At 40.2% G+C, this 12,960-nt stretch overlaps 1 protein-coding gene across 1 annotated transcript in view; it reads right to left on the reverse strand.

Annotated features, from left to right (window-relative positions):
• Nucleotides 1-1,061: 1,061 nt before the first annotated feature.
• The window catches only part of ERICH1 (glutamate rich 1), a 120,128-nt gene continuing 108,229 nt past the window's right edge, over nucleotides 1,062-12,960 (reverse strand). Inside the window, exons 4-6 of the mRNA XM_065401284.1 lie at nucleotides 11,655-12,029; nucleotides 8,419-8,613; nucleotides 1,062-1,722 (exon numbers count right to left, since the gene is read on the reverse strand). Of these exons, the coding sequence (XP_065257356.1) occupies nucleotides 1,649-1,722; nucleotides 8,419-8,613; nucleotides 11,655-12,029 (644 nt within the window). The 3' untranslated portion in view covers nucleotides 1,062-1,648. The remainder of the gene's footprint in view (nucleotides 1,723-8,418; nucleotides 8,614-11,654; nucleotides 12,030-12,960) is intronic.

Raw genomic sequence — 12,960 nt, forward strand, 5'->3', positions numbered from 1 at the left:
GATTTGAAGGACAATGAAGTAGCTCTGCGGATGTTTGCAGCTGTGAGTGCTCAACATTTCTGCAAAACAGACCCCAGCCTCTCAAGTCAGGTAAACAGAAAACGAAGAACGAAATTAGTGATCACCTGTGAAAAGTTTGATTTAAGTGACTTGCCTAGCATAAGAATTCTGTGGCAGAGGCAGTAATAAAATCCAGTTCTTCAGGGCAGCATTCAGCTGCCTTAACCAGGAGGCAATCCTTTCTCTTTCAACAATACCCTGCTTCCTTCACTGCACATCTTCCCACTTCTGCAAAACCACCTTGATTGACCCCCAGAGGGGTCCATCCTGTGCACTGAATGAGGTGGGATCCTGTGGAAAAAACAGTATGTGATCATGTAATTAAAGACTATCATAATGTATATGCATAAGGGGGCTGAATGAAAGTTGTACTGGTAAGTCCTAGTCTCATCCCTTCATATTCCTTATGTTGGGTCCCAGTCTCCCTCTTCACTCCCAGCCTGTGTGCCAATATGGGGGTTATTAAGGGCACAGGAGAGACAGGTTCCCCGCGCTCACTTCTGGTACCCAGCTCCACTCGTGCCCAGAGTAGCCATTACAGGGAAAGTCAGACTTCACCCTGTAGTTCTGGGCTGGAGGGAGCAGGCACAGACCAGTCACACACAGGAACTGTGAGGAGATGGAATCTTTGGAGATGGTAGCTATTAAACTCTAGAAAATCTCTACTGAGCATGTATATTTCAAAGATTTGGACAGATTTGCCAGATTTGGACAGATTTTCACAATGACCACAAGAGACACATCCCTGACACAAATGCCAGCCCTTGCCAAATTTCAAGTCCCTGCTACAGTGCATGGAGGAACTTACTAGAGCTTTCTAAAGAAAAGATCATCCGAATTTTTTTTAAATACATTTATAATTATATATGCAATTTTAAATTATTTAATTTTTTAATAAAACAGCATGGTTAGAAAAGAGATTTCTCAAAGTTTTAAAAACAACTTTATTTTCCTTTTTGTCTTTCTCAAAAACAGCGGAACTGTTGTGGCTGAACTTTCCAAAAAAGTCAGCCTGCGGCGTCACCCAGCATGGAAAATTTCAGCTCAAATGATTAAAGTTTGGCAAAATTAAACACAACTAAAAAAAGGGTCTTATATAGGAAGTGTTGGGCTACCTTACCAATAGGTGGTGTTATAAATTCCACCTAGAATACATTCTGACACTCTGTAAACAATAATAGCTAAGAACCACATTTACTAGAAAGAAATTACCAATAAACATTTCAGTTTAATGTAACTCTTGAATCAAAAGGGTTTGAGCACCTAGAAACCATCCCATATGTCCCTAATCTGGCAAAAAGATGCATCTGTTTGCACAGGTCCAACTGTGCAAACAGATTCAGGGTCTATGTTAAATGATTTGGTTGATGCATGCCCATATGTAAGATGTTCCCAACCAACCAAAATACAAAATCAAAGTACTTTTATATTGCCCATTGTCTTTTGGAGGAAGTCAATGATATGAAAAATACCTCATTTACCTTGCTGAATATACAGCATGTACACTGCTATTTCTGAACATTCGCTATTCAGCTTACAGTTTGTATATTAAATTTTAACTCTACACAGATGGACACACACACATGCTTTATTTCCTGTTCTTCACAGGAAGGATATCTGTAATCCAGTAGTGGAACAGAGAAGAGATTATCTTGGCATGATCTGAAAAGAAAAAAACAAATTCTTCCTGAAATATTTTTGTGGTATTTTTCAGCAATCAAATATATGAAGGTTAAAGAAAAGCCGTATAAACATCTGTTTTCATCTGACATTAGCATTTAAGAAAAACAAAATAACCCTTGGAGTTTGAGACACCAATATAAATTTGAAGACAATAGACCTAATTCATTCCCGGAATAAGCAAGCGCAACTCTTCATAGGCGATTAGTTGCTTGTACCAGGGCTGACTCTGGCCTTATACTGTTCAGTGCAACCACTGAATTATTTCTTAATCAACAATGAAAAGTGGATTAAAATGACACAACCACAAGTGTATAGTTGAGGCTGAAACAGTCTGTGATCTGCACCATTTCCTTAGGTATTCTCTGAATGGAGAGTGATTTCACCTATCCTTTATTCGTTATTATTTGTATTACAGCAGCACTCAGAGCCCCACCTGAGCTTGTGCTAAGCAATGTGCAACTACCTAAAAGCACAGTATGGCCAGAGCTTCAGCCTTAACACAGAGATTCCCATTTATTTAACTCTATTTTGATAGGTATATCTACGGTACTTATTGCTGTGCTATCACATTTAAGACTGCTCTATAAAGTCATTTTAATGCAGCTTTCCTATTTTATTTCCTTTTGTATGAATACTCTGCAAAAAATATTATTTTGAACACTGTGAAGGCATATGTACTAATTTGAAGGCATATGTACTGTACGTAGGCACAGCATAACTATTACTTTTCCTGGCCTGCAAAACACAAACGAAATATTTTTAGGGGACATCTCTCCAAGAAAACCAGCAAAAAGTAGCTTTCAGCTCTTTAGTGAGTGATAATTTCCTAGGCAACAAGAGAGGAGTCTATTTTAGACTTGATACTCGCCAACAAAGAGAAAATGTTAACAGACAAGGGAAGAGGGCTAATGAGTAGAAACTGAATGAGGTCATATATCAGGGAATAATGACATTATTTTTCTATTGGATAATTACCTATGCTCTTAACACACTGTTAGGATTAGGACTAAGAATCGCTCATTCTAAAATTTGCAATTCCCAACAGCATATAAAAGCTTTATCTTCTAGTCACAGACCATTTTTTGTCTGATGCACAATAAGGTGACATGAAGCAGCCCAACCTCCCCTCCAAAGTAGACTCACAAGCAGCATTCTGTTTCCCACGCTTTCTGGAAGAGGTGAGTGAAGCTTCTACTATGAGAGATTCCTTTATATTTGACCCCTATCCCTACCCTCTTCAGGTGTATGGAAGACTCTGGGTAGAGAGGGCTAGAAAATGGTACACATTTTTTGTGAAAAAATTTCAAAAGAATTGAAAAATGTTAGGTTTTCCTTGCAAACATTTTCACAATTTTTTTAATTTTGAAAATGAACAAAAATATTTTTAGAAAAATAGCCATTTTTTAATCTTATTTTTAAAATGAAAATTTTTTATCACCTCTAACTTTGGTTTCAGAGTGGTAGCCATGTTAGTCTGTATCAGCAAAAACAATGAGGAATCCTTGTGGCACCTTAGAGACTAACAAATTTATTTGGGCATAAGCTTTCATGGGCTAGAACCCACTTCATCAGATGCATTTAGTGGAAAATACAGGAGCAGGTATAAATACATGAAAGGATAGGAGTTGCCTTACCAAGTGTGAGGTCAGTCTAACAAGACAATTCAATTAACAGCAGGATACCAAGGGAGGAAAAATAATTTTTGAAGTGGTAATGAGAGTGGCCCATTTCAGACAGTTGACAAGAAGGTGTCAGTAACAGCAGGGGGAAATTAGTATTGGATAAATTAGGTTTAGGTTTTGTAATGACCCAACCACTCCCAATCTTTATTCAGGCCTAATCTGATGGTGTCCAGTTTGCAAATTAATTCCAGTTCTGCAGTTTCACGTTGGAGTCAGTCTGCTCACCATCAGTCTGCCCACCCAATCCCCTTCCTCTGGTTCTGGAGTGATCTAGGGGACCACCTCTAGATTGGTTAGAGTGCACCACATAATCATAGGCATCCTGGATTTCCCCTTCTTTTTTCAGGTATGTTTCCTCACTTGGTATGAAGGCCTAAGGGCCAGAGAGAGAATGACAGCTTGAAGTGCGCATCTCTACAGTTTCACTGTTCTAAGAAGTCTCTGCCATGTCCTCTCCCTGCAACTCTGAGGTGTTTCCCACCTCTCCTCTTCCTGGCATCTCTACCACCACCATTGCATGCTCTGCCAAAGAATAGGAACCAAGAACTTAAAATAAAATGTACATTTCCTTTTTCTTCTTTTCTTTTTTCTTCCTTCTGTCTGTTGAACGATACCTCCCAATCACAGTAATGTTCTGGAAGGTGTGAAGAGAATTCCACATGAATGCTTTATTCAATTATCTTTTCAATAACAGGGTAAAGCAATAACACCATTATAAAGTTCAGAGATGAGGAAGATACATTATTATGTATAAGGAGAGGGTCTGCGTAAAGACTTATTCATTCTTCTTCATGACTCCCCACTGCAACATCCTTCATTAAAGAAAAAATACCCACACAAGTTATTAGCCATTTGACCCAGGTGTCTTACGCTGAATCATAACCACAGGAAAAAGGGGTTCTTTTGTTAACATATTGCTTCTTGAAACAGGAAAAAGAATTGGTTTGTTTTGCAAAAATAAGCCTCCCTGCTATGCTAATACTAATAAAAACTGTTCTCCTTTCAAGAAGTTAATGAGGAATGACCCTTTATTCTAGGGCATCATGGCCCAGTAAAAAAACAAACACACACACCAGAAACAAAGGCAAGAGAATCATATGAGCAAGTTCTGATGGAATTTAGATATCATGTTTGGGAAATATTGGGGTTACTAAGAAGTACTCATGTTTTATCTTCCTGAATAGCGTTTCTGTAATGAGCAGCTGGAGTTTGCTGAGGCAGCGAACTTCTGTAATAGCTACAAGGAAGGTTCTCTGCTTTTATCAGCTGTCTATTGTAGATTAAATCTGGGGTTTTTTGGACTGTGAAAGAAAAAGTTTATTCATTAAAAGTTATAAAAATAAATGCATAATTAAAAACCTTATGTCAGAAGTAATTTCTTACCATTACATTGTAGCTCTTTGAGATTTCAAAAAATAAAGTTGAAAAGTGATTACAAAGTTAGTATAGAGCAGGCCTTTAAATAACACTTAAAATACAGAAGGCTGGTTCTTCTCTTACATTGGTGTACATGAGGAATAGAAATTTGATTGTATTGACCAGTGGAAAATAGGTGTGAGTGACAGTAGAACTGAACTAGGAGTGACTAAATACATGAGGAGAAAATCAACTGGAAGAATAAATAAGGCTGTACACCAGCAGGGATGTTTTCAGTCTTCTAAAAGAGGAAAAATACTTATTTCAAAGGGCACCTCTGCTGTGAATGCTTATTTTACATTTTCTGAGTGGATTTTTCCAAATTAATTTGTTTTCTTTTCCTTATTCTGTTCAACAGTTCTGTTTTACCAAAAAGAGAGAGACAGAGAAAAGGTGAGCCTAATCCAAAAGCCCACTGAAGCCAGTAGAAAGATTTCCATTAACTTCAATGGGTTCTGGGTCATACGCCCAGTGACTATAATGACTTTGCACATGACTCAACTCTCACTTCTCATTGACTTAATGGAAGCTGAATTAGGCCTTTTATTAAAGGCCCAATTCTGTTACCCCTATTAATGCCGAGTTGTATTTTGCTTTGTGAGTATTTACTCTGAAATCAGTGGGATAACACAATGTACTTAAGGGTGGCAGAATCTGGCCCTAAAATTCCAGCTCCAACTTTAGGCAGTTCACCTGTGATCAGAGTGAAGGATGATTCTTTACATTTATTGTACACATGCATTTTATTCCACATGCAGATGCACTGTCAATCCACAAGGTCTTCAAATATTGAAACATTTCAAATGTACTTTTTGAAAGATTAGGGAATAATACCTGAGTTCTGGTTAATAGCCTCAGACTGTAAACCCTTCAGGGCAGGACAATGATGCTCCAAACCCTACTGGGGGCTTGTGTGTTACAATCATATACAATTATAGTAGGTTCCAATGCCCAGTCCTCTATGAGAGTTACTGTCAGGTATCCAACGACTACTGTCTTCGCTTACTCGGTTACTGCACTACTAGGAAAGAATACACCCTTGTATTCACACCCTAAACTCTATTGCAATGGTTCTCAACCTGCAGCCTATGGGGCAACTGTGGCCCAATCAGCACACAGCTGTGGCCCATATGACATCCTCAGGGCCATAAAGGTAGTATTTTTATATGGTGTGGATGTGGCCCACATAACACAAAGAGCTGCATATGTGACCCACATTGATAAATAGGTTGAGAATCTCTGCTCTATTGTAATAATCTTTGTACAAAGTATGCTTGTAAAGTATCAGTTGAAAAATAATTTGCTGGTCAGTTCTGTCCTGGTAAAATATGTGTGGCAACATTGTATGTGAAGTTATAAGATTCCCCTATATGATGTTGTTAACACTTGTTCCAAACCCCACAGCCCTGCCCAGGCAGAAGTCAGGTCATAAACAAAGGAAGGAATAGGAGTACTTGTGGCACCTTAGAGACTAACAAATTTATTTGAGCATAAGCTTTCGTGGGCTACAGCCCACTTCATCAGATGCATAGAATGGAATAGTAAGAAGACATGTATACATACAGAGAACATGAAAAGGTGGAAGTTGCCATACCAACTGTAAGAGGCTAATTAATTAAGATGAGCTATTATCAGCAGGAGAAAAAAAAACTTTTGTAGTGATAATCAAGATGGCCCATTTCAGACAGTTTACAAGAAGGTGTGAGGATACTTAACCTGGGGAAATAGATTCAATTTGTGTAATAACCCAGCCACTCCCAGTCTCTATTCAAGCCCAAATTAATGGTATCTAGTTTGCAAATTAATTCCAGTTCAGCAGTTTCTCGTTGGAGTCTGTTTTTAAAGCTTTTCTGTTGCAAAATTGCCACCTTTAAGTCTGTTACTGAGTGACCAGAGAGGTTGAAGTGTTCTCCTACTGGTTTTTGAATGTTATGATTCCTGATGTCAGATTTGTGTCCATTTATTCTTTTGCGTAGAGACTGTCCGGTTTGGCCAATGTACATGGCAGAGGGGCATTGCTGGCACATGATGGCATATATCACATTGGTAGATGTGCAGGTGAATGAGCCCCTGATGGCGTGGCTGTGATTAGGTCCTATGATGGTGTCACTTGAATAGATATGTGGACAGAGTTGGCATCGGGCTTTGTTGCAAGGATTGGTTCCTGGGTTAGTGTTTTTGTTCTGTGGTGTGTGGTTGCTGGTAAGTATTTGCTTCAGGTTGGGGGGCTGTCTGTAAGCGAGGATAGGTCTGTCTCCCAAGATCTGTGAGAGTGAGGGATCATCTTTCAGGATAGGTTGCAGATCTTTGATGATGCACTGGAGAGGTTTTAGTTGGGGTAACAAGTTGTATGCATATTATTTCCTAAAACGAATAATGGACTTAATATATTTGTATTGTCCAGGAGAGGGCTGGGCAGTACAGGACATGTTTCTGGGGGGAAATGTGGGACTAGGACTGTGTTGGGGTCACCCTGTGGTAATTTTTAAGTCTGGTAAGAATCAAGGTGTGGCTGGCTGTCTGCAGCACACATAGACATAGCTGGGATTGACTTCCATGCTGGAGGCTGTTTGTGAGCAGCAGGGCCGGCTCCAGGCACCAGCTGAGCAAGCTGGTGCTTGGGGCGGCAGATTGTTGGAGGTGGCATTCTGCCCAATCCTAGGGCGGCACGGCCGCTTTTTTTTTGTTTTGTTCTTGTTCCGCCCCGGCCGCCCTGTAGGGGGCGGTGGCGCGGATAACCAGAGCGCCCTGCAGGGCAGTCCTCTTCCTTCCCTCCCCGCCGACCGGAGTGGAGCCCTCACGGCAGGCGGCAGGAGGCGATGCAGCGGGAGGGGATGCGTGGCAGCGCCCCTGCTGTAGCCCTGGCCGCCCCCTTCTCTCTCTCTCTCTCCCGCCCGCTTCCTCCCCCTCCCCCCCCCCCCAGCCGGTCCCCCCTGCACCCGCGCTCCGGCCGCACCACAGGTTGTGTTTTTTTTTTTGCTTGGGGCGGCCAAAAAGCCAGAGCCGGCCCTGGTGAGCAGTCCAGGCTGGCCACTACAGCAGCAAGACACTGGAAAGGGCACCCCAGATTAAATGGCAGGGATGACACAACTACTTATTAGTTTGAATTGTACCTTGATAGCTCACAACTACCACTATCTTACTCATTACTTTTCAAGACACTTTAAAACACTATATACAATGGTATAGGTATAGTTCACAATGCTGGTTTCTTATTCTAAGCATTGAGGAGAATCAGGGACTAAACCTATTCAAATAGTTGATCTCTTCCTATGCAATTCTGAGAGCCTTCACCTCTCACTAACTTCTTTGGGAGCTGAGGACACTCAGCACCTTGCAGTACTCGCCTCTGCTGTGGTTTAATATCAAACATAACCCCTCCCTCCCAAAAGGCAAATTAATGTCTTCCTTGTGAAGAATGATGCTTTCATAATCTTGTAATACTCTTACTTTCACCATTGTGTAGTTATTTAGTTACTGTTTTATCTCTGTATGAGAATCATGACAAATTTGAATATTTGAACATTTCTAAATGTTGAGAAGAACATCAGCAGTATGAGGAGTAAACTGTACATACCAGGCAGCATCATGGAATGTTCTTGGAATTGGTCCAAAATGCCCTTCAATCTCTCAGTATCCTGCAAAAGTACAAGGGATTTCATCTGATGTAGAAGTGTCACATCTGAGGAAGCCATGCTGTGAGATTCAAGATGTTGTAAAATCTCTTGGACGGTTGCTGAACTCATAGGTGAATCTGTGCATTTTGATTTATCTGAACAAAGAACGCCAAATAAATGTAGGAACTTTCTCCATTTTTATTGAAAATTTGTTAATTACCTTTACTTTTAAAATACATTTCCTTCCTTTTTATTTACACTTCCTTAAAACCAATACTATGCTGTACTGACATGCAGCCTATTTCTTCTTAGATATTAAAATAACATGATAGGCAGGAAGATGCTGAATATGAAAAGTAAAGAATACGCCAATAGGACTACCAATGAATTGTGAGAAATCTAAACTCACCACCTAGCTTTTCTAATAAAAACAATTGTGATTTATGATAAAGTAGGAAGGACTAAGGAAAAAACTGTACTATAGTCAAAGCACGTGTCTGTGTAGAGTACACACACATATTTTTATAGATAAACATATATAGAGAGAGGGTCTGCTGTAAAGCATTTTGGGAGACAACCGGTTATCTTATTCCTGCGTATTAATATTTATGCTTTAAAAATATATATTATAGCATGCAATAAAACTCGAAAGGAAACTATGATTTTTCATACTGTGCTGTTGCTTCTCCTAACTTCTCCAATTCCAGTACCTTTGAATGGTTTGTCCCTATAACCCTCTCTAGACAGGCTTTCTTTAAAGTTAGCTTTTCTAATAAAAACAATTGTTAGCAATGTGTTTAGATTCCTCCTCATTAATCTTTCTAACAGAAATATAAAGGTATAATGCAATGTGGCCATTGGTAAATGATGCTGAAAGCAGTGACTTCCAATGTTATCTAAAATGGGGAGGGAAGTGGGGTGGTAAGGTACCCAATGAGAAAGTTTGTGATAAAAGCAAACAGCATAATTTCAGATCTATATATAAACCCCCGTTTGCCTAACAGGCAAGTTAGTCATACCTTGATATGTAGATGTGACATATAATCCATAACATAGATTTGCTTTTGCCTGACAATTTCTCTTTTGTGAATAACCAGGTCCATGTTGGGTTTACTGTCTGCTCTGCAGCTTTGGAGTTAGGGCCAATCTGTCAATCACTGACAGAATTTAGCTTTGCCTATTTTGGAAACTGACAGTCTGAATACTTTTTGTTAGAACTGTGCAGCCAACACAGCTATGGAAAAGTGAACAGGATTCCATTCTGGCTCAATGAATTGTTAACTAAGAGTCAAATTCTACTCTCAGGGTACATTTGAGCTGGGAGGTGTGTGTCTCAGCTTGTGTAGATATACCTGCACTAGGTCTGTTCGAGCTAGCATGATGAAAATAACAGTGTAACTGGGGTAGCATAGGCAGCAGCTTGGCCTAGCTGCCTGAGTATGTATCTAAGGTGTCTGGGTGGGTACACAGGTCTGAATCACAACTCCCAGCTCAAATTTAGACATACTCCTAATTACAACAGTGTAATTCTAGAGTAACTCCGTTAAGGCCACTTGAGTTACTTTGGATTTACACCGATTTAAACAAGAGCGTAATTTAATCAAATTCTAATTGCAAAATCTTTATTACTGATGACAATAAATGAGCCTGAAAAAACTGTGTTTGGCTTTCATATAACAGGCTTAGGCCTTGTCTACACCGCCACTTTACAGCGCTGCAACTTTCTCTCTCAGGAGTGTGAAAGAACACCCCCCTGAGCACAGCAAGTTTCAGCGCTGTAAAGTGGCAGTGTAGACAGTGCACAAGCGCTGGCAGCTGCGCTCCCAGTGCTGGTAGCTATTCCCTTTGTGGAGGTGGTTTTTTTACAACACTAGGCGAGCTCTCTCCCAGCGCTGGTGCGGTGATTACACAGCCACGTTAAAGCGCTGCGGCAGCAGCGCTATAATGTTACTAGTGAAGACATGCCCTTAGTATACAGACCTGAAATAGAGTAGACATCTTTTTACGTGTAAACTGAACAAATTTTATCTGAAAATCATTGAGGAAAAAATAAATATGAATTCCCAAAATGCCATTTTTACAGTCATTTTTCAAAGATGCTCTATACCTTAAAGGTGAATTTTATGCGACTGGGGTCTGACAGCTTTGGCTTATGATGGACATTTTATATGCAGGCAAACTATTTAAAATTCTCCACATAGTTCCACCAGGAATGTCAAAGCTGTGAGTTGTGAAAAGGTCACATTACATGTCCCAGTTTTAAAGCTATGTTCTGGATCCCAACAATGTAAACAACAGTATTTTGGACTTACAAAGCATGTTCCATTCTTCATTATACTAAATTGCTTTAGAATATGCACAGGGAATCACTTCACCCATAATTAAGTCACTTCACTCATCACTAGTCACTTCTGAAGTGGATTCATGACAGAAGTGCCATAGAACGATACTTTAGTAGGAGGACAAGGGAAGAATATTGTATCCACTTGAAACAATAGGGATCTACCTGATCCCAGTCACCTGAATTAGAATATAATAGGACATCAGATCTAACACCTTGATAATCTTTTGAAGGGTGCTACAGCATCTTTAATGATCACAGGTTACTAAAACCTCAGCTATGCATCTCATCCACAAGATCCTTAGGCCCTCCAGTAAAGCTCCTACTGTGCTTCCCCATTTCCTCTGGGTGATTGGTGAGTTGGAAGGTCATTGTAGCTCGCCCTGTACAACACAAATGAATCAGACACTGGAGAAGGGGGAGGCTTCCAGAAAAGTAGGTTGGAAGATAAGGACAAGAAAACCCAGATTAGAACAGCAATTACTTCTCTAATTTGAATGTTTCTGACATCAAGCAATTCATCTGGATGTTCATTCACAGAAGAAAAAAATTTTTTTTGGATGATTTAGCACTTTTTATCCAAGGTTCACAAAATGCATTATAAAATATTATACACATTGTAGAGATGGGGAACCAGAGATCTCATATTTTACATCTGGGCACCTATTTGCATATTTAGAGACCTAAAAAGGGGAACTGAGTTTTAGAAGTGCTATGCACTTGCAGCCCTTACTGACTTCAATGCAGTTATACTAGCAATGGATATAGCCCATTTTATATAGAAATAATAAGCACATTTTTCCCTAATTTCAAGCTGTTATTGTTACTGGGGGGAAAAAAAAGGTTGGTACATACTGTCAGCAAAATAGATTTCTTGTGTTGCCTGCAAGAAGTCCAGAATGCCATCTGCTTTTTCATATATGTCTTTAAAGTCTGCTCCTTCACTGTTGTCCTTCTCAGGCTGATATGTAAAATCCACACCAGTGGTTTTTGTTAGCATGCCAGCTGCTTTCATCTTTTCTTTTTGTCGTTTCTTTTTCATTTTCCTCTTTTTGTTTTTGCTAACTTTTGTGCTGCCTGTCTGCTGCAGCTGTAAATTATCTTGAAACAGAGTCTCATGCTTCCCAGATTCTGTTTGTTCTCCATGTAAATTATCAGGATTTCCAACAGTGTTCTTTCGTTTCTTCCTTTGAATGCGCCTTCTCTTGGGTTGTCCGTGAGAATCCTCCTCTGTAGATTTAAAAGAGGCATATTAACCACTTTCCCCCCCCCCAAATTCTGACATATCTAGGTAACCCTAATCTTACTCTCTTTCCTCAGTGTGGCTTTCAGTACTACCTATCAATGACACTTCTTGAGTCCAATTGGTCCAGAAAAAGAAATTACCTCACCCACTTTGTCTTTCTAATATCCTGGAACTAACACAGCTACAACAACACTGCAAACATCTTCTTGAATGCATCAGACAGGAAGGCCAGTGTCTCTCCACTTCCATTGCTGATGGAGACTTTACTTCTTTTCATCCCATTGGTATGAAAGGCCTCAAGACTCATGGCCATATTACGTATGGCCTTACATAGGGAAGAGGACAAAAGAGCATCCCTCCTTCACCACGCATGGGCGCACAACATAATGAGGGTGGAGCTTCTGCTAGGCTACTACTGGTGGCTGATAACAGAGCCAAGACCCCACCCGTCCGAACACCAGCTAGTGGAGCTGACCAAGCACAGAAGAACATTGCGTGCAATATCCTACAAACGATTGATGGAGCTCCTGTATGCCCCAACTGTAGTGCTGTGCCTTAAAGGCACAATTTAGTTCTCAGTCTTTGGCTCTTTCCTCTTCTCCATTGACACCACTGATAGCTCTAGCCTTGGACATCACCTTTATGGGGAAAGACATTTAAGGTAACAATGCCCTTGACTCACAATTGCTGATCTCTCTAACTGCTTCTCTTGACTGTCATTCCCTGGCTATAACACTAACTTCCCTACTGCTTCATTTTTAAAAAGGCTGAAATGTCAAGGGGATGAAGTCCCTCTTTCTGCTTTCATGCTCCTTTATTCAGAGCTTATCTTTGCACCCAAAGCCAGAACTCTGACGTCATCCATAACACTGAACTTACCTCCTCTCCCACACATCACCTCAGAATTCAAATCTT

This window comes from Emys orbicularis, chromosome 3 (genome assembly GCF_028017835.1).
Source record: "Emys orbicularis isolate rEmyOrb1 chromosome 3, rEmyOrb1.hap1, whole genome shotgun sequence".
In the NCBI taxonomy this organism is placed as follows: domain Eukaryota; kingdom Metazoa; phylum Chordata; order Testudines; family Emydidae; genus Emys; species Emys orbicularis.